At 47.9% G+C, this 21,730-nt stretch overlaps 1 protein-coding gene and 1 long non-coding RNA gene across 2 annotated transcripts in view; one reads left to right on the forward strand and one right to left on the reverse strand.

Annotated features, from left to right (window-relative positions):
• The window catches only part of LOC135388883 (uncharacterized), an 82,201-nt gene that overhangs the window by 35,886 nt on the left and 24,585 nt on the right, over window positions 1-21,730 (forward strand). The window contains exons 2-5 of the mRNA XM_064618745.1: window positions 12,934-13,699; window positions 14,900-16,122; window positions 18,968-19,029; window positions 19,297-19,551. Of these exons, the coding sequence (XP_064474815.1) occupies window positions 13,037-13,699; window positions 14,900-16,122; window positions 18,968-19,029; window positions 19,297-19,551 (2,203 nt within the window). The 5' untranslated portion in view covers window positions 12,934-13,036. The remainder of the gene's footprint in view (window positions 1-12,933; window positions 13,700-14,899; window positions 16,123-18,967; window positions 19,030-19,296; window positions 19,552-21,730) is intronic.
• Window positions 1-21,730, reverse strand: part of LOC135388884 (uncharacterized) — a 46,299-nt gene that overhangs the window by 20,045 nt on the left and 4,524 nt on the right. The gene's annotated exons all lie outside the window — the stretch shown is intronic.

Below are 21,730 nucleotides of genomic sequence, written 5' to 3' on the forward strand. Positions count from 1 at the left end.
GACAGGCAAATTGTATCTTTCCTGGCACAACTGTTGTCAAAGGTATTTCCTGTTTAAGTTTCAAACTGGGACACACACTTCTTGATCGATATCAACTTGATTACATATGGAGCCGATTATTTTAGTTCCGTTAGTATTTGCCAGGTAGAGTACATGTCATGCGGCAGCTCAATATATGTTCCTGAAGTGCACGAAATATAGTGCACAACAATATAAATAACCATCACAACACAAAATTTAGTGTCATATCATTCATATTGAAAGTGCACACGAGCACGTAATAGCTGATGATGATGATAAATAAAAAAGGGTGGCATAACTCACGACAAACTCGAGCTGACTATCGCAGTATACCAACACACAGCACCACAGACCTAGACCGAGCCCGAAGTATGGTGCCTTGGTTGCGTAACTGCTCTCATCTTACGTATATTTCACCGCTCAGGTTACAATGGATTTGGTGAACATTTGAATATTTATCTCCTATCTGTGAAAAGGCTAAACTGTCTGGGCGACACTCAAAGACGTTAGAGAGTGGGTTTTTATGGAGACATGAAAGCCAATCTGCACATTCCTATTGCCTACGCGACGCAAAGAAAGAGCCTGAGGTACAATTAGCATTAAATTCCTCATGTGACTCCACACGTACGGCGTCCTTGCGCGCAACTCGACCTTCGTCCTGGACTCGCGCCAAGGGGGAAACACGAGTGAGGCATCTGTAAATAGAGAAGGAGGTAAGAGGTCAGTCGATCAGAATGCGTCCTATGTCTCTCCTCTTTCCGTGGACAAAGAGAATAGCTATTAATATGATGTCCCCGTCAGAGCTGGGCAATCTGACAGTGCTATGTCGAATGCAGGACCTTGAAGACACGCATCAATGGAAAGATAGTTCGGCGTCGCTTAGCCTTCCAAGGACAGTTGGACACATGGACAAGTCATTTCACGCTTCCTTCCGAAGAGCTGTTGTCCTGTCCCCATTTTTCGTCAGCTAAAAAAAAAAAAGAAGAAGTCACATCTATGGCAATTCGACTGGTGGATATAGGGAGGCACTGGGTGGTGATGGGTTCGAACCCTTGTACTGTCTGAGGTAAACACGACGCAACAGACAAAGGGACGGAGGAGCAGACAGGACGAGCGTCACTTCCAACTTTACTGACACAAAAGGCAGGGCAAAAGGGAACCAACAGCACCACAAACTGTGTCAGCAAGCCCTCGATTACGTTATCTGAGCGAGACACACAATTTATTCGGGGTTGGGATGGGTGAACCTTAATGCTCCTCCGTCCCTTTGTCTGCCTGCGTTGTGTTTACCTCATCATGCATTCACACCAACTAGCCCAATTGCTCGTCGTGTTGCTGTCGGAGGTTTTCTTCGGATTTTCCAGCAGACCTCTCAGACGAATGTCGGCACAGTTCCTCTTGAAGTCCACCCAGGATGTATACTAAATCCCTGTCCACCACTCCTTCCTGCTGTCCTCTTACGCCTCTTATAGCCACAGTTGCTTCGCGGCGCTAACACGGAGAAGATTGAGCGGCTTTCTGCTCGTCGATCCGGATTGGATTCGCAGGCCTCGCTGGTCTTTTCAGATCACGTCACTCCGCGACGGAGCACCCTTTCTTGCTCTGCCGAGATAGCTCGTATTCAGCTGGAACTTCAAGGAATGACTGTCGTCATTTCCTGGATCTTGCGAGGCCTAGCAAGGGCGAGCCTTTGCTACCTTTGCTACAGTACCTTGGGCTGACTCGCTGAGTTCGCCGGATGTGAGAGAAGATTTTCGCAAGGCTCTTCGTCGGAGCGCGGTTGCCTTTGACTGGTGGATTCTGGTTCGGGTGCTCGCTCCAGATCGACCAGTTTAATTTACCATTAGCGTACACCTTCCTAATGCACATGCCGCGTGTCACTGACAGTCGCCATCTACGATTATGATTGACATTGCATGATTACCCTCAAAACCTTCCAAGAATATGTATTCATATAGGACCCATACGAAACTGTAGGGGACCCATACCAACTGATACAGGTCCCACATGAATCTCATATGGGATTTTTCAATAGGGAAGGCACGCGTAAAAAAACTTCGCCGCGTCGCATGGCTAGGACAGGATATACCCTGTCTGCATCTTTACGAGCAAAGAGTGTCATTCGAGACGAAACTGAGCGGGCAGCATTCCATTTCACGAGGATTTAATTTGGAAAATATTCGGAAGCAGAATAAAACGTAAACAGTGATCATATCAGTTTGATAAAGCGATGTTTGCTTCTCAGTTCTTTCCCTCGCAAATACCTTGGCGTATCAAGCTTGCCAAGCATCCGACTGTGCAGAAACGACACATGCATCATTAAAGAGGCCTTTGGAGACCACGCGTAGGCACTTTATCCTCGTTCCTCCTGCGATCATGCAGAAGGCTCGAGGGTGTGGTAACCTTAAACCTTCGGTGACATCAACGTAAGACATCTCATGGGACGGTACATACATGCGCAATCAGAGAACGTAGAGATCTCACTGTTGATATGTGACAGCGTCGAACGCGGGTAATCCCCTAATCGCTAGAAGTCGCTTGCCGACAAAAGCATCTGTGTCTCTTTCTCAGTGGAATTAGACTTCTTCGCAGAACAGGCACATACATAAGGAATGTCCAACATTGTACCATTTATCAATTTCCCCTTTTGTACGGCTCAAATAATCCCCACATGTCCTTTTGGACGTCGTCTGTTTCTTCCCTGGCCAACGAAGTCATAATGTTCATCGGTCGTATTTTTTTTTCTTCTTTTTTCAATCCAGCTGCCTTATCACATCTGCGCGAGCAACCGAGGCCACATGCCAGTGGGCTGACAACAAACCTCAAAGGAAGTAGGTAGTCGCGCACACCTCAGCAGGAATCAAGAAAAGCTTTTCAAGGACAAAGAACGGAGCTTGTTATGGATGATATATTTCACAGTCGGGATCAGTATAATCGTGTGAGTTACGCAAGTTGGAGGAAATGAACGTCCAGGTGGGTTGCAGAGACTTCCTCTCATGCTGTCTATCTCGCTCTGCAAGAAATCGGATCAGAAGTGACGTTGATATTTCATTTTATGAATCCCGAGACGGACGCAGGTTGCCAAATCGTTTGTACTAAGGGGTGTAATCGTGGGTACGGCAGTGTAAAAGAAGTGCGCCCTCTCAAGATCTAAAGAGTCTGTAGAGGAGATCAACCAGGACTGAGGTCCTGGTCTCCAAATGTAGAGGAGATGGTGTCCCCCTCCGTGAGTCCTGGTCGACGGCGATTCAATGTCCCGTAGGGTAGGATGCGCTAGGAGCTTCTCAATTCGTGGCCTGGCTCCAGGACTGCGCCGATAGGATTAGAAACTGCGCCGATGGGATTAGGAGAACTTATTCTCCTCCTCCCCCTCCTCCAAGTACCTGGGTTTGAATCCCGGTGCCGGCTGTGCTGTCTGCGGTTTTTCCTGGGTCTTCCACAGACACTTTCAGGCATATGTCGGCACAGTTCTCTTAGAAGTCGGCCCAGGACGCACATTCCCCCAGGGCGTTAGTCGTGACATTGCCCACCTCTGTGAGGCCGGCAACTGCGAACCCTTTCACCGCCACCTCCTCCTCCTCCTCCTTCTTCTTCTTCTACTTCTTCTTCCTCTGCTCCTTCTTCACTACACTCTTCTTGTGGCGCATGTCTGTAGCGGGGTGACTGCTTCGTTGTCCATGGACAGCCACTGCTTCAAATGTCATACGTGACCCAGGAGAGGTCGAAGCTAAACCCTCAGGTCATATATACAGAAATCATTTCTTCTAATTGGTAGGAGAAGCCTACCAGAAGCCCTTGTTCGAAATATCGGCTGCTCCCAGCCAGAGACTCTTTCTTCAATCTACTTTTTTTTCTGAAAATCTGGATTTTCTACTTTCCAACATGACCTATAGAAGAGGTCTCGTGAAGTGACCCTTCGTAATTTTGTGCTATCCGTGCGTCTATTTCTATCACATCGTTTAATCTTGCGATGCAGGACTTTGTGTGCTTCCTTTACACATATCTGGATTATCTCCAACTATTACGCGAGGTTTCAAAGTGAGCAAGTTCTTCGTTCGAGAACAGAGGAAGATATTAGGATACAACAAACGCGGCGTCATATTCTCTTGTACTCCTCACACGGTCCTGCTTTTCGTAAAATTTTATCCAATAACAGCTGGTCTTCAAAAGCCATCTAGGAGACACCGCGGGAGCAACAACGAAAAGAAACTGACCTGTCCCTTCTCAACACTACACGCAGCGATTCGAATGTCTCGAAATCCCCGCGCCTGACTCCGTCACACATACAACTAAAAGGCCCCATAAGAGATGGTTCAACCACATTTGAGCGAAGCGTTGTCACCCATCTTGACTCCATCTGACTTCCGCCTCCTGGTACACATATTGGCCTGCCCTTATCGCTTGCGTATAGCGTAGGAGCATTGTCCTGCAAGATAGCCTGGGTCACCGAGCAAAACATGACTGCATTCCGCGGGGAGAACAGTTATGTAACCTCGGCGCTGCGTTGCGTACGATTTGAATGGTCCCATTGTTCTCCATGCTCGATAGGGCGCCTGTTCTGAAAGCAGCGGAGCCTCAAAAAAGGACGGACTGAACGTCTGGAAAGTTGCCGGTAGTCCATTCCTGACCTCTAGGGTGCCTGGTATGCGACCCTGACCGTGGAGTTATGCTTGCAACGCTACTTTTAAGTTACGCATCTCGAAGTTATTTACTCCGACATCCGAAAAGAAAGTTCATCAGTCATGTGATGAGGGATGTAGTGCAGCGAACTCTTTCGCTGTGTAGATGGTTGGGTTTAATTTGTACGGCCGTGTTCTAATCGTCCGGATGCCTGGGCACTCACCCAGAGTTCAAAGTGTGTTTCTGATAGTTTAAGCAGTATGATCAAAACAAATTGTATTTATATCCTAGTTCCACAGGCAAGCGAACACATCAACATCAGCGCCACCGCTCACATCCAGAGCAAGAGCACATCCAACGGTTTTTCCCTATGTGGCGAGCTCTTTCATTGGCACCACCACCCCATGTCATCATCGTCCTCATCATCATCACCATCATCATGTATTATTTCATATTGTTCCTTAGTTCTTTTTTATTTCTTGGCTCTGCCCTGAGGAGACCGGTTCATTGCTCATCACCAGAGTCGTAAGCTGTAAGCACAACCTGTAAACTTAGACTAGGTTGGCTTCTTTGGGTTTTTATTGGTCTCCGTTTATTTCTTTACTTATTTTTTTGTATTCAGTGTATTTTCCCAGTCTACAGGTAAGACAGACGCGACCCCATCGACACTAACATCTCCATATTTTTTTATTTCCTTCTAATCTAGTCTAGATGCCGGTTGACCGATTATGAACTCCACCGTTTGCCATGACGTTTAGTTTGTAGTCTGTATAGCGGCGATCCCAAAGCGTGCACATGGAACACGTTCCCCCTCTCTTCTCGGCATGACACACACAAAAACACATACATTGGCTGATGATGAGGCATGAAAAGATGGTATATTTTATGTATCCTCATGCTTACCATTGATAGCACGACCTATTGAGCAGGGGTCAATGATACAAGGTTATGCCGTGCACTTTCTTCATTCTGACTGTATTTACACGTTTCTACCGGTTTAAAGCTGCAAACATCCTTGTATATAAAAAAGAAGTTTGACGCTTTAACCTGGACGTATCACCCAGGCAAGTCACGGTATTCCCAAATAAGCTCACGTGTGTTTCCTGCTCTTTAATATACGAAAGAGCGCGAGAAAAAAAAGCCACGCAAGAAGCCAGGAGCTTTTGTCTATTATTACGGGACCACTTACCTTTATACACAACGCAACAGTAATTTTCCGTTCGCAATCATTCCTGCAGAAAATAGACGCATCCAAAAAAGAAAGTTCGCCCAGAGCAGTCCCATAATCACATCAGTGCCGCGCGATCTTGGCACCACAGAGAACAACATCGGAAAGATCTCCTAATAACAGGTTCTTATTAAGGTCACTTTTTGCTCTCCGCCATTCGTTGCATGGAGCTCGACAAAACAGTGTAGCACCTGAAAGACGACATTCCTCGGAATGCAATTTAGAAACGGAAAATGGAGGTTTGTGGGACAGCGGTTGATGTGGACGACGGACGCGCTCAGCGGGTGCATGCCATTCCAACACGCCGGAAAACCTGCTGTACAAACTTGCAATCTTTATGCTGACAAGAGAAAACCCATGAATTTGCTCCACTTAGCCGCGGAGGCGCTGAAATGCGACGGTTCGCGTGCTGAACGACGGGGCTTTACAGAATCCGGCATCGTTGGGGGAAAGCCCCGGATGCGCATGCATATCGAATGCGGCAGCGCGCACGCGTTTTTATGCACTTGGCTTCGCTTTGAAAACGGAACAAACATCCACTTTTATCCGCGAAAACGCTCTATTATGCATGGTGCGAGTATCGGGAACTTTAGGATCGACTATGCTATATCTGGTATGCGAGAGCAAGTGGAATGTCAAACACGTTGCGGCAGCGCTGTGACCTAGCTCTTCCAAATGCTCTACTTGTCTTCGTCACACTCAAGGCTGTTACCAAATGGGACACTTCATGATATCGCATTCGAAGCGCTCGTCGTGCGCTATCAAACATATGCGGGTGCACGCGAGATTCCCGAACGCATCGAACCTAACATCTCAAAATGGACCACGCAAACGCGTGGAGCTAACAACCTCGCAGGGGAGGTGCAAATACATGTTCCTTCTGACCTCTACCTCTGCCAAATGCATTTAAGCTGACAACACTTCACGTGATACAATGTTGTCTTTCAACAACCATCTATCAGGACCCTCTGATGAGGATGATATACACAGAGAGAACGTAGCATATTTCCGCAATCCCTTCAAATGCTGGCGCCAGCTTTCTTCATGCCCTTAGATTTTCTTGCCCGATGAAAGAGTGAAACGTAGCCGCCGCCTCTCGCACTATTCTGCTAGGCACGTATGTACCGATCACCGACGTCTTCGATGGCAGAGTGATCGGACCGTATCGACGCCAGGGCCTGAGGCGTGCAGTGTTGCGCTATGGCGTGAGTCCCATTTCGTCTACGCCTTTTTTATATATATATTCTTCTTCCTTGACGCTCAAAACCGGTCTGCTCTGCTGGTTTATCACGCCATCAGAGTCAAACCAATCGAGCACCCATCTCAACGCGACCTCCAGAGCGCGGTTAATATCGAATGCTTGGGACCTGATCGATTTCGGTTGATTATGGAGCATGTCTTACGGTAAATGATGAAATCCTCTCGATATCGGTCGACCTTTGGTTTGTTTACGCACTCCTGATGCTATACGCTTTGGAAACTCACCAAACATTCCTCAATCACGGTGTTTACTTCAGCCCTCCGTGAGTTGTCGCATGACGAGTTTGCTTTCCGTGGGCAGGAGGAACTGTGAGGTAAATGTCAAGAACTTTCGCTCGCATGGGCGAATGTATATATATAACTGGGCGTGTACGTTGGAGACAGCGTAGGGGTTATAATGAGGTTATAATGTTTTATATGCACATTTATGAAAGGCGTCATTGTCACTTTTATCCTAATGAATGGGTGAGGCTGCACCTGCTCTAATGGAATTTAGAGTGCAGGTCAGCGGTGTTGCATCAGCGGTAACCTCGCGGTGAAGGTGCGTAAGAAGAAAGCGAAGACCGTAGATACACAAGGAGACAGAGATTAATATGCTTTATGCTGAAAACATGACAGCACGTCAAAGACGTGTATGCATAACAAAGAAATCACAGGTCGGTACATATGGCAGGTCTGGGAGGCCTGCCAGGTTATTTCTGGCATTCCTGGTTTTAAGGTCACTTTACCGAGTTCCTGAACTGCAAATTCGTGCCCACTATTATTCATGAAGCATTGTTCTCTCAACAATAACATACCCGAAGGCTCTCAACAATAACATACTAGAAGGCTGAGGTGCGGAAGTGTTCCATAGGCATCGCCAAGAGTCCAAATTTTGTGCCAGGTATTCAGCCTTTCACGCGGTTACGGGTGTGGTGCGGTGAAGAGTGCACCTGATGCCTAAGCAGATGTTTCTCTTCCTGGTGATGATGTGTTTCTCTCCTGCAAATGTAACACTGGTGATTGATGAGAGGGATTAATGTGGTTGTCTGAGCGTGGGCGTGACCAGCGCCGTCGAGACGCGTGCGCAACCGGTTCGAGGCTATCTAGAAGGCTATCTCTCGTGAAGACAGCCACGCTGTGGAACGCAGGACTTAGCATGGATGCCTCGCTATTCCGAATGCCTTGCTTCATCGGGAGGAGAGCGCATACTTGCAATCCAAAAGCGGAAGTGAATCATTAGTGGCTTGTCATTAGCGCCCCTACAGAATGGGAGGGAGTCGTCTTCGGACATTGTTATTTCCATACGAAGATTAAGTTGCTTCACAGTTTAATCGGAACTCAACAGTAACTGTCCATCAGTAAGACTTCTATCGAATAGCGTGGGATGTAAACAGCCCGTGGCCTTCACTGTACACCCAGGAAGACGCACTTTTCTGATACAGGCGTGCACTGTTCGTCTTGAAGAACATTCTTAGTCCATCAATCTTATGACGGTCCCAAGAAAATGTTTAAAGTTAACCGTGGATAGCTCTTGCGGAATATTAAAAGGTTCCAATAAAGCTGAACGTTGGACTAGTTGGGCCAAATTGAAAGGTGATTGGCGCAGAACAAGATAATACAAAAAGACAACCACCAGTGACTGCGCCTGTCTGTGGTGGCTGTCTTTTTGTGTTGTCTTATTCTACGTCACGTACACATTAGATTCAAAGGTTTGACTAAAATCGGTATTATTATGCTAATGTGAGGTACTTAAGAAACGTCTCCCAAGTGCCCTATCGGACGCGACAGCAGTCCTACACGAGCGCCCAAAGTTACCATATGGCACCTTCAGTGGCGCGCAGCGACCGATGTATTTATTCCTTGCCCTTCCAACATGCAAACCACAAACTAATTTTATTCCATTATAACGTCGTAAATTTATTCAGGACCGCGGTTATTCCAAAAGGATTCATGGTTCTGGGTTCATGAAGACGAAATACAGACTCAAAGCTCTCTGAAGCACCCACACTACCGAAAGAACATTGCTGTTCCTACGGTTTGTTTCAGCGTTATTGCTCAATTACTTGTCGTACTGGGCAGCGCTGCTGAGAACGCGTTCCGTGTCCAGTTCTCATAAGTAAGTTACGGCAGACGCCCAGCTGAGGCGTTTTCTCCTAAACGTCGAAATGGTTGTTTGTGATCCGTATTTCGTCAGTGGTGGAGCTGTAACAACGTTTGAGCGATCGAGTTGCAACAATGGACGTCAATGAAAGACCTGGCAAAGAGAACCGGTTGTACAGCTGCCGTCACCGACTGTCCGCTCTTCGTGCTTCTGTTCCTTCGTGCGTTCGGGTTGAACTTGAATTAGGAGACGAAGATTGACCGCTAGAGGGGCAAAACATTTCCAGGAACTTGCTCGAAGCTCGTCTCCAGCGGATGCTTTGGGTTTGAGTCATCAATGTATCCCGGAACATCTCCGAAGTTCGTGAGGAATACTCTGCATGTCGTAGTCCTTTGCAGCGCGGCTAGGCTCCTTTTCCAGTCGATATGAATTTGACATAACACAAAATTTGACGTGTAGGCCCTCACAACACTTGAACACTTCTTGGTCTTCCACGATGCTGAAACATAAAAAGTGTTAGGAGAAAAGGTTAGGAGAAATATTTCCCGGAGTAGTACTGCAAGCAGTACTGCCCCGCTGCCATTCGGCCGTATTCCAAGACACAATCCACCAAGGCAGACCGCGTTAACAGAGGTGCTCCCACCCAAAGAAGAAAAGCAGATTCCCTTTTCTACCAGGCTCCCCTTGTACGTGAGGGAGCCGGCGTCACTGCGCCACAGAATAGATCCCAAACTTACATATGGAATACCTTCAAGGATTCCCAGGACACTGGAATTATTGCCTCACCGCTTCCGGATGAACGTTCCTGTCGTGCATTCCTACATATCTTGAGATTTTCCCCCACCAGACTGCAGCCTACTCGTATGTAGCGTGCCAACAGGACACGGAGCACACACTGCTTAGCTGCATGCGGTATACCGCAAGTCACGAAGTGCTACGGAATGCGTTGGACAGACACGTCAACGGACCTCTTGGCGTCGGGAAAGTACTCGATGACTGGCCAGCCGTCTATCGGCAATCCCTGTTCCACTGTGTCTTTTCCTTCCTCAGTGCACTCTAGAAATAAGTAACTCATCCTTCTGGAGACCTGGCAGCGATACCCGCCACACCAAGCATGTCGGAGTAGCCATCCCAATGTAGAGTTGGACAAGCCTTCTCTGTATTTTTATTTTTCTTCGATTTCCGGCACATTAAACAGCTTGAAACTAAAGTGCAGTGATGGCTCCCCGCAATTCAACATCTTTCTGGCTCAGGATGGGGCTGTGATCAGCGTTCCCTGCTCGCGGTTCACGCGGCATTGGTGAGGGCGTCTGTGCTTTACAGCCTTCCTATTCTGCACAGGATATCAACAACTTCATTAAATACACTTCGGTCCCTGTTTGCTCGAAGCTTTCGTCGATGTCTCTGAGTTCCAAGAATGGCTGAAACACGGCAAGTACTGGCTGAAGCTGGTGAGCTCCTGATTGAGGTTCTCCGTGAACGTGAAACGGCTCGGCACTTCCTCCGTTTCCGTGCTCACATTCCCCGTCACCCGCTCCTCAGGAAAATTCGATACCGCCCTGAAAGCGACTTCTAGCGAGTAGCGCGGAGGACACGCCAGAGTCCCACTGGCTTCATAACTAAGGACACTATACCGCCGGAAGCCCCCTGGTCTCTGGCGGTACCGCCCACATTTGTACGCCTTCCAAACCTTCTGGAAAGATGAGATCAGGTCCCCCCTTAAGTCCTTCGAGTCCATTTTCATGCTCTGGTAGACGAGAAGTTTTCTACGTTTACGGCAGCATATACCGATGGCGCATCCCGAAACAACAAGTCCGCCTCAGAATTCGTCATACCATCTGAAGGCGTAGTGCACGGAAGACGCCTTTCACATCCAACCCCCTCCACAGCTGCAAAACTCTATGCCATCCTTTTCTTTCTACAACACATCGCTGATTTTACACCGCGGGAATGGGCAGTCTTCACAGACTCCAAATCTGCACTTCAAGCAATTGAAAATTCCGGCATACGAGGCCCATCCGCACCCCTAGTCGCAGATGTGTTAATGGCTTACCACACTACCTACGCAGCAGGCCACAGGCTAGTTCTCCAGTGGGTTCCAGCCCATTGTGGTGTCGTGGGGAACGAGCAGGCCGACAGCGCCGCAGAAGCAGCACTCTCGTATCGGAAACGGACCAGTATTGTTCTGCTGAGAGGAGACCGCCGTTCAATTCGGCGACGCCTATTGACACCCCTGGCTTCCCGCCAATGGACAACCGACATTCTTCCCCGCTCCATGTTAAGCAGAGTTGATCCAACGCTCGCTTTCCGCATGCCACGAAACACCTCTCGTCAAGATGCTGCATTAATCCATCGAATGCGCCTGGATGTGGCCTTTACAGCTCAGTGGCGTTACCGCTTGAGGCAAGCTGACTCTCCCACCTGCTGCCACTGTGGTGTTCTTGAGGGTCTGGATATTCTTCTTCATTGCCCCCACTACCAGCCTTCCCGAACTACACTCTCTGAGTCTCTTCGTCAGCTGGACTCTCGCCCCTTCTCCCTATCGAAATTGCTTGGCCCCTGGCCTAATCCAGCCCAGCAACGCTTTGCGCTCAAAGCTCTTCTGACATTTCTGGACACCATCGGACATCGATCGTTATTGTGAAGGAGCTCGTTATTTTATTCCCCACATTCCCACCAGCAATGGGGTAGAATATCGCCTGTGGCGATGAACCTCCCCACTCTCCAAAGCCAAAAATAAAGTTTTTGTTGTTGTTCTTCGATTTCCATCCAACCAACTTCAACAGCGAGCACAGCGCTCACACATCATATTAAGGCAAAGTTTTGGGCTTCATTTGTAGCTTCATATTGACAGATGCAAAACAACGACAACAGCACGAACCTGCGATTTTTACGGGCAAGACGAATCACAGAAGTGTATGGTCTTCGCGACGTAGAAAGTAAAACGCAGAAATGAAGAACGACGTAGAAAGTAGTAGATGCAGAAAGTAGATGTAGCGGTCTCGCATGGCATAGATAGTCCAACTTCTCTCTTCAATAAAATCTTTCCTGAATGTTCCGCCGTTGCACCTGTGACGTATACCATAGCCAGAGACGGTATGCAGCATAAAGGCCTTGTAGCCCGATGTTCCAAGTATTCAGGCCAGTACGCAGACCATTACATCTGCATATCAGTTTTGCTTATCTACGTGTAGGTCTTTTGATTCTTTTCAACCGCATTACAAGCGCCGTCTGTGAGGCGCATCCCATAAGAGGTCAAGGAAAGTATATCGTTAGCAGCAGGAAGCCGAAGACATACTTTGACACGCCTGCAAAGCGACGCACAAAAAGCTGAATTGTTATGCTAATGGGAAACAAAATGTTTAGAAAATATGCGTTGTCGACGCTGTAATTGGTATAAGCCTGGATGCATGGGAAAGGAAAAAAATAATCTGTGGATATTCTTCTGTAGCGAAGTCTACAAGTCGCACGAACGCCAGCTCTTTATCGTAGGTAAAGCGAAGGGGGGCTTGTGAAAGTATCAGGATCTTACGATGTCTAGTCATATGAGAACCTACGGGAAGCTAACTTAGTTAACAGGAACCTAAGGTAACATTGTCAGTCTTGAAGCTGGATAGTAGCTGCAGGTAGCACACAACGTTTGCATGACTTACCGCACTTATAGACCGACAATGTGTGACTATGACTATCCCTGCTGAGTTCTTTCATTTCATCTTTCCAGGTTGCTGGGAAGGAATGCAATAACCCTTGAAGATATGGGCATCTAACCACCATGTAGATCCACAAAAAGAACGCGCAGAGTTCTACCCCTTCGAAGAAGGCGGATGGCTTCCACACGGAAGCAAGTTGTCATTATGGACATCTACAACGACGAGAACTGCAATGGAGCAGCAGACGACGGATGCAGTCCGCCACCAGGACTCGTCAAGCCGTCAGCCGGTAACCACCTGGACTTTGTCACCGTCGTGTCAGTCGAAGACAGCCCTCTTGTGCAATCAGATAACTACGTCACAGTTCTTCAAGTCAACGACGCCGATGATGATAACGATATCGAAGAAATATTGGTGTATCGATTGCCAGGCGAGCGACTCGGGATGGCTCTCAAGTTCGTCGGCGGGACAACGCCTGGCGACTTTGTGTCGCGTGTCTTCATCCAGTCAATCAACCCGGACAGTCCAGCCTCGCGTGCTCAGTGGAAGCTGTCGCCTATCCGGGAGGGGGACGAGATCCTGCAAATAGGTGATACGCCGGTGACTGCCACAACAAGATTGGACTGCGTTACGCTGTTGCGAGACGCGCCTGTATGCATTAAGATGGTAGTGCGGCACGCGAGTGGACCCGGGACGGACGTGCACGAGACTAAAGAGAGTCAGCAAGTGGATCGGAAAAAGAGCCCGCCTCCAATTCCGCCGAGGTCTTCATCGTCGTCTGTTGTGTCGCCGCCGCAGAGGAGTGTGCGACAACACGTGGAGTTGTTTGAGAAACAGGTACGGTGCTAAGCCTAATGGTTCCACTGTAGCTTAGAAAGGACACCTCTGTACAAGCTTTAATGCGTATGCAATGATACTCATGAAGCTTTGAAACAAACTAATGCTACCATGAAATTAATACGAATGCTGCTCAGTTTACGGAGCTGTCCAGGTATTAATTACTCAGGAGTGTAGTAACGGGCACTGGTAAGTGGCCGTTCCTATATGGTTCGATCTCAACAATAGGTAGTGCACTTCAAATGGTGCCTTCAAAAACCACAGAAAATATATGCGACACCCTAGGAATTGGTCAGGATGCGTGGTGATCTATCCGCCATCGAGGTACTGCGACGTTTACGCGCGTATAAAACATGCAATTTAAGGCAGGGAAAAGGATGGTTCACACAAAAATTTTCATTTTTTTCTTGCGGCTGATGTCGTGTGATCGTAAACAGTTTGCTTCGTTGTTGTCTCAAACTCATGAGATGGTAGTTTGTGGGCGCATATGCCCACATCTACTTCTTTTACTCGACTTCTCAACTAAAAATGTAGCATGCACGTTATCCACGTCGGATGACGTCTTGTAGTCAAATGAGAGCCACCTCTCTAACGACATGTAGTCCCTGTAATTACGACGCCAAAAATTAAAAATATCAATCACAGAAAGTCCAAGGTTGACTAAGCAATGAAAAAAAGCTGCACGGTCACGTGATGGAGATCATAGGAGAGCAATAGAACCCGTTGTCGAAATTGTTGCCAGAGAATGAATTTCTTGTCTTGAACTACAGCGTAGTTCTGTTATTTCTGGCACCTCTCCGCCTACTAAGGCTAAAGCAATAATAAACCGGTCAAATACGATACAGCACAAGCACACAAGAGCAGGAAGTGCGGTTGACATATCAACCTAAACAACACTGCACGGCTGTAGGCAGATTGGAAGTTGGCAGATAAGGGCACGCAAACCTTTAGCGGCACACCAACGCAACTCCTGGCATGCATTATATCCACATGTGCCCAGCGCACGCTGTTCGTTGTTACTATAGCGCCTTTTTATTTGCCGCTATCTATCCCCGCCCTCGTAAATAAAAGACCACTCGCTTACGCAATAGTGCCAGACGCTTGCCGTATAAAGAACAAACAACGAAGGTCCCTTGAGGTCGTGCCGCACATAAATATCACATAACATTAAACGAGCCACCTTGTTGATCTTCCCAACAGCAGAACGTGTCCGTGGAGAGGTCCTCTTCTCTGAAACGTCCGTCGATTCCTCCACCGTTGCCCCCTAGGAGGCCCAAGTCTCACAGCTGCTCCGATTCTGAAGAGGCCCCCTTTCCTGGGATGTCCGTCAGTATGCGCCTTCCGGGATGGGAGGAACTCATGAGGAAGCGTAACGGGGACAGGGGCGACCGCCCCATCCAGCCTGACGTGTACGTTGATCTCCTCGCGGAGGAGGAGCGTCGCCTCCTCGAGTCGGAGTCTGACGACACCGGTAGCTCTGTCTCCACGGTGATCGAGAAATTTTCGAGGACGAGCACTGCCAATTCCAGCTTCTCCGAGCACACGCGACAGCAGAGTCTCGAACGGCCACCGTTTGATCTCGAGAAGGTTCTTAGTCCTTTCGAACAACTTGAACGTGAACTGGATGGTGAAAGGGAAAGCTCCGTGGACGATGACTTAGCGGACTTTGTTGATGATCCGGGTATACTAAACGACGGCAAAGACGCGTTGTGCGAGGTATTTGGCTTGCCAGCGACGATCGCGCCTCCGGAGTCGTTCCAGGATATGTCACAAATGGCTCTCACCAATGGAAACGACTCGTTCGACGGGGTAAGCTCTGAGGAATCGGATGAAAGTGACCCGCTCGAAGACGCTTTCCGAAGAAATCGAATTCAAGAAGAGAAGCCTTTGCCCGAAGTGAGAAAAGACGCGGACAGGAAGCATGGACTTGCGGAGGCAGCTTTAGATTCCTTGTTAATGCCTACATCAGACCGTACTGAAACTCCAGACCAGCGCGAAAGGGAACACGATGCCATATCGGAGAATTCATGCCAAGCGTGTCCTGTAGAAGAAGTGATAACGTACGTGGGGTCTCCAGACGCCGAAGAAAGACATACAGAACCCGTGCAAGAGTTCACCACAACCACTGTGGTGTCAACCGTTCAGGGACTTAGTTTGGGACCTCAAAATTCCTGCAGTGAGACCATCTTAGTGACACAGGAGGTGCAATCTACGTCTGTGGCTGGTGCGGCAGAGGTTGAGCTTTTGCGCACGTTCGCATTGTGTCACGACCAGTTTACGAAAGACGTTTCGTCGGACGAAGAAAGTCTCCAGGTGTTCCAGAGCTCTGCTAGTGTTGTGGTTACATCCGCAGCTCGGTCTGCTGTGAACGAGGCGGAGGGATACGTCGAAAGCCCTGCACGAAGTTTCGAGCAGGACAACAGGTAAGAGCCTCTCTGTTCCTTGAATGTTTACGTTTTCGTGGAGGAATTCATTCTTGTGTCTAACGCAGAGATTCTGTTTTGAAAGTGATGCTTTAACGAAGTGAATCGGATTAGTACAAGGGTACCTTCTGTTCATCTCCTCTATCTCCATGTACCTTTACCAAAAGCAATATATAGGCGGATGGTTATGCCTCAAAGGAGTTAGTTGACTGCCTTCATTTTGAATCAGTTTGATTGCGAACCCTTTGTCAAGGATTCCTCGTCAGGTGGACCGTGCCGACTTCTATCACGTGACTTCTATCCATTCAATTAGGCAATTCTGTGATTAGCTCATCAAGTACTCTGCAGCGCAGAATCTTTAAACTAACCCCTTCGAGCAGTTGTGAACACGTAAGGCGTCTCTCTCTCTTTTTTTTTTTTTTTTTCGAAGTCATCGCGGGTTTTTTATTTATTATTCTGGCATTGTCAACCTGCTGCATGAATAACTATATGGTATGACGAAAATCTGCATTAATGCGTAGGTTATATTTAGGATTTCCAGTTTTCGACGTTCATTTTTTCTGGAAATTATGAAGAGGCTTCCCATCCCCGCCTGTTCTGCCGTTTAGGCGAACCTCCCGCCGACACTTCCCAGCTGTACAGATACATTCGGAATACAGTTCCCCATGCACTTAAAAGCATGTATTCGAATTTGCAAAAGACATCCAGCTGGTTTGAAGGCAAGAAACCATAATTATATTATATGACTTTAAACCTAGACAGTAGCATAAAACGTCGCTTACGTGACAACCTGAAGATAATCTATGGGCAAGACATCATACAAGACACAGTGACACCATTTCTAGGTATATGCCAGACGTCGAAAATTCATTTCACTCTAGATTTCTCCAAGATAATTTATCATTGAAACACAAAACCAAGCGGCAAATTGCATGCGAACAAGCTTCTTCTTCTTGATCGAAGGTTTGTAGCTAAATTAGATTTGCGGTTACCGAACAGCTCTACGTGAAGATATCGGGGAGGACAATGTATTTTGACTGTTTGGGTTCTCTCTTCCGTATGTGACTGTTTGCCACTGCTTTTTGCAGTCAGTTTGTCTGCAAGATCACGTACTCCATTCTAAGCTTATTTGTTATTATTTTTGGTTAAGTGCCCTTCATGCACATGCAGCACGCATCTATAAGTTACACGGAGTAGCCGAGATTAATGTTTATGGCAACTTACATCTCCGCACTGCCCTCGGTGGCTCAGTCGGTAGCGTGCCCCCCTCCTGATCCCAAGATCGCGGGTCAAGATTTCAGCGCACGCTAAGAAAACCCCAGGAGGGCACAATTAATCCACAGACCCGACCGCTGTGGCGTCGCTCATGATTACCTTTGTCTCGCGACGCCAAGCCCCGAATTATTATTGTTGTTATTATATATCCGTGTTTTTTTTTTTGTTTTTTTTTATACAATAAGACACGATAGAAGTTGCCTCTCGATTACTCAAGAACAAAAGTAGCTCAGCGACGGTTACTACAGCGACGGCTTATAGTACAGATCTTCGGAAGCCGTGAAGTACACTTCCGCTTCGTCATGACGCCCTTCGCAGCTCCCACTGCCCTTGGGCATAACTATTCTCATATCAGACAACCAACCTCGGTTGTAGCCAACAACAAGATACCCAATCACGTATGCGTGCACACGCGTCCCACCCGCACTGTACATATTGCACGTTACCCACACGGTCAGGGACTATCTCAAAGGACGTGGAACAAAGCCCACGGCTTTAGGCGTTCACGAACACGCTGACTTCGTAGTTCGTGAACCAATTCTCGAAGGAACGGGACACAAAAAGGCGATAATGAAACGGCCGACTGGGCCGAATCACGAAGCTCTGGTGGCCCGATGCTTCCGCGTTGAGTTTCTCCTCGTGCGGGTCTATTATAAAAATAAAAAATACAATAAAAACTCCTCCCGGTTTTTCTTCTCGCTGCTTTTGAGGAACTTGACCGCTCTCAAGGTCGACGATGCGCTACACTGCCTTGCTGTTTGCCTGTCCACGCGTTTTAAGCGTATGCGATGTTTTGAGTTTTGAGACGTTGACTTTGTGACCATTGGAACTTCCTAGGATGGCCTTTTGTCTTGTGGCCGCTCCAAGTTCCCGTCGTTCGATGCTCTCTCGCCTGGCTGGTGCTTGTAGAGTGGAATGAAATATGCATGCAGAGCTGTGTGATTGAGCGTGTGTCCTGTGCTCGAAACAGTGTGTGGCAATTGCAGGACATTTCCAAAGTTTGAGGCTTCCAGGCGACAACAAAAGCGATTATTACTGTTGTATGAACATGCACTGCGAACGGGTCAGAAAGATCATAGTACAGACCCTGACGACATTAAACATACACGAGCACAAGAACAGTTAACATTGATTGCCCGCTATGTAAATGTCCAGGCGGTTGTAAAGTGACCGAGATTAGCCACAATCTCCACGCGCAGCAGGACGTTCCACTCGATTCTCTTATCACTGCGATTCCCCTTGCCATTCTCAAAGATATGGTCCTCGCTGTCATTTGTCAACGCAAACTGTCCCTAACCGTTGCAACGGGATGAGTAAGGTATCTGCGTATTTTCCGACAGCAGAAACCGTTAGTTGTAAGCTTTGTTTGTGCACCTCATCGTGTGAACGCCAGGTGTTGCATATTCTTCGTTGGAGACCGGCTCATTGTTAGGCACAGAGTGTTGATGTCCTACTAGAGATAATACGTGCTTGTCCTCTGCCAGTATTTGATACCTGCGTGTAGCATTTGCATATCACGCGTTCGTTAGACGCGAACAACTCGCTTACTGTAGTCTGTTTTCCTTTGTAGAGTCCAGGAATGTCCAGAACAGGAGGATCCACCCGCAGCGCCTGTACTTGACCACACGAAAGGTAAGAAGTGCATGAGGGACCATTTTTATGCTACTTGACAGCCACGAAGTTCTTACAATGCATAAACATGCGCGGAGACAGGCGAAGTGAAGATCCCGCCCTAGGTTCACCTACTCTTCAAAAAACATAGAAGGATATCGCTACTCGCATTATTCAAGGGCATATACAGTTTTTTTCTGCGTGAGCTTTCTGCCTCTGTCGCGCTTCTATATGATAAAGTTCACGTATATCAATCTCGCCAAGTGTTCTTTTTTCGTTCTCCGGCAGAGGACCTTCAACATCCCGGTGATGTAAGCGACACAGCTACCGCACAAGACGACATGATGCCTCCCAGCCCGACGCTGACGAGTAGTGAAGACAACGTCCAACAGACTGAAGAGGTGCAACAGGATTCACCGAAGGACACGGCGGTGCCGGTAGCAAAGGAGCAGCAGTCGGATTACCTCAGTGCCGACCTCCTGGATAAGCTGTGTCAGTTGTCAGAAGAGGTGTCGCAACAGAAGGACAACGTCCAGCCGCATGGTAAGTCTTTTCAATGTCGTGTGCAGCTTATGGGACGGCTACCGTCATCGTAAGATGACGCGCACGCGTTCAACAATGGACATACAAGAGCCTTCTGCGTGCGCGTGCAGCCTGTATAGAGGTCTTTCAGTTCGCAGCCTTTCGCATCGCTTCTGTTCCCCTTGTGAGATATAGCTGAACCCTACATGACATCGACTGTGCGTGTGTGGAATAGAATTCTGAAGACTTTTCTGAGTAGAGGCCGCATATGGATAAAAGCTTGCGGGGTTACGGGTGAGTTCGGATTAAACTTCCGAGATCGCGGATTTGCGGGCGTACCAAGACGGTGCAGGACATGAATGGAATGCAAATATACACGGTTCCTCAAGCAGTTTGTGCAGGTTTCCTTAAAGACTTTGGCACGCAGAAGCAGTCCCTTTCCGTTTCTCAAGGACTTCAGAACGAGTAGCAAACACCATCGCTGAATCTTTATGCACTGTGCGTACGTATGTTGCAGGTTGCCAGCATCTAAGATGCAGCAAAAAATTTTCAGTACCACTTCCTTGTTTCTTGCTGTCTTTTCGGCTCTACTCAGGTTAATATCTTTTTCTAGTAGCGTCCCCCCAATGTCTGTCACACTACTATTGCTGGTTGCTGCAACTGCCAGCGCTTGCGTGTAGTTCCCCTTAGTATGCGCGTCACATATATAACGCGCATCATTCCATCATTCCATTTTTAACTAGTGGCACTTTTAACAACGTTTCGGCGCATTATAGCCTTCGTCGCTGTTGCGCCATAAAAATACTGATCATCATCATCATCACATATATACATTTTGTTTGTTTTTTTTAAACTCTCTTTAGAGAATCAGGCGACGCGCAATTATTATAAAAATACAAGGATCACCAAATCAGCACTAGATCTTGGCCCAATATTGGCTGAATATCAGCAATATTGGTCCAGTATTTCCGATATTCAGCCAATATTGGGCTGCTGGGCATTGCTTACCAGCATCGGGACCAGATTTTACCTCGCTTCTTTGTTGATAAGGCTCCATATACCGATCCACTCTCAGAAAAAAGGGTAGAGACGTTACGCCTTTTTTTTGTGTGTGTGGAGGGTGGGAAGGGGGTAACTGGCCTGCTACATGTGTTGTACCCAAAAGGTTGTAACGTTACACCCCTGGTTATGGGCGCAAGGGTTACACCCCGTGCAGCAGGTAACTATACCACCTATTGAAGGTAGGAGTCATAATAATAATAATAAGTCGCGAGACGGCTGCCATCACGAGCGACGTCACAGTGGTCGGGTCTGTGGATTAATTTTGTCCGCCCTGAGGGCTCTTTTAACGTATGCCGAAATCGCGACATACGGTACACCACCTTTAACGTCCCTCGCGGAAGACGGCGAGTCTGAGCAACTTTTACCCTCCCCCCAAGTTGGCACCATACCACTCGGCGGGGTTTGAACCCGCGATCTTGAGCTCAGCAGGCGGACACGCCAGCGACTGCGAGCGGCGGTCACTGCGAGCGGCCGAAGAGACTCAACATTTGTGTTAAATGCACACAGTCACAGGATTTGCAAGATTTTATCATCCTACCATAAAGATGGTAAGGAGTGCAGTTACACCCCTTGTGGTCTTGAGCAAGGAGGTAACGTACGCGTAAGGTGGTAACTTTCTACACCTTTTTTTTTTTTTTTTTTTTCTGAGAGTGTATAGGACTCCTGCCTTTCAGACGAAACTGCAGGGAAATCTCTTATGAATCAAACTTCCACGAAAATTAAGAATTTTTTTATTTAATTCCGTGTTAGCGCAGCGAAGAAACTGCGGCTATGAGCGGCGTACAGACATGGACAGATGGAGAGAGGACAGCAGGAAGGGAGTTAATATGCGTCCTGGGCCGACTTCAGGGGGAACTGTGCCGACATTTGCCTGGAAAGTCTTCGGAAAACCCAGGGAAAACCTCAGACACCACAGCCGTTGGCAGGATCCGAACCCGTGTCACATCCCAGCCTCGGCGTGGAAAGCGATCATCCTAACCACTATGCCACGGGAGCTGGTACACAATTAAGACAACTAGGCAACAATAAACAACTCCTGTTTCAGCTGCTCCATGGCAGAAACCACTAACGAATATCACTAGCCGCGTATTGATTGTCTGCCGCCGACAGCCTCGTACCACGAGGCACTTCTCAGAAA

This window comes from Ornithodoros turicata, chromosome 3 (assembly GCF_037126465.1).
Source record: "Ornithodoros turicata isolate Travis chromosome 3, ASM3712646v1, whole genome shotgun sequence".
Taxonomy (NCBI): domain Eukaryota; kingdom Metazoa; phylum Arthropoda; class Arachnida; order Ixodida; family Argasidae; genus Ornithodoros; species Ornithodoros turicata.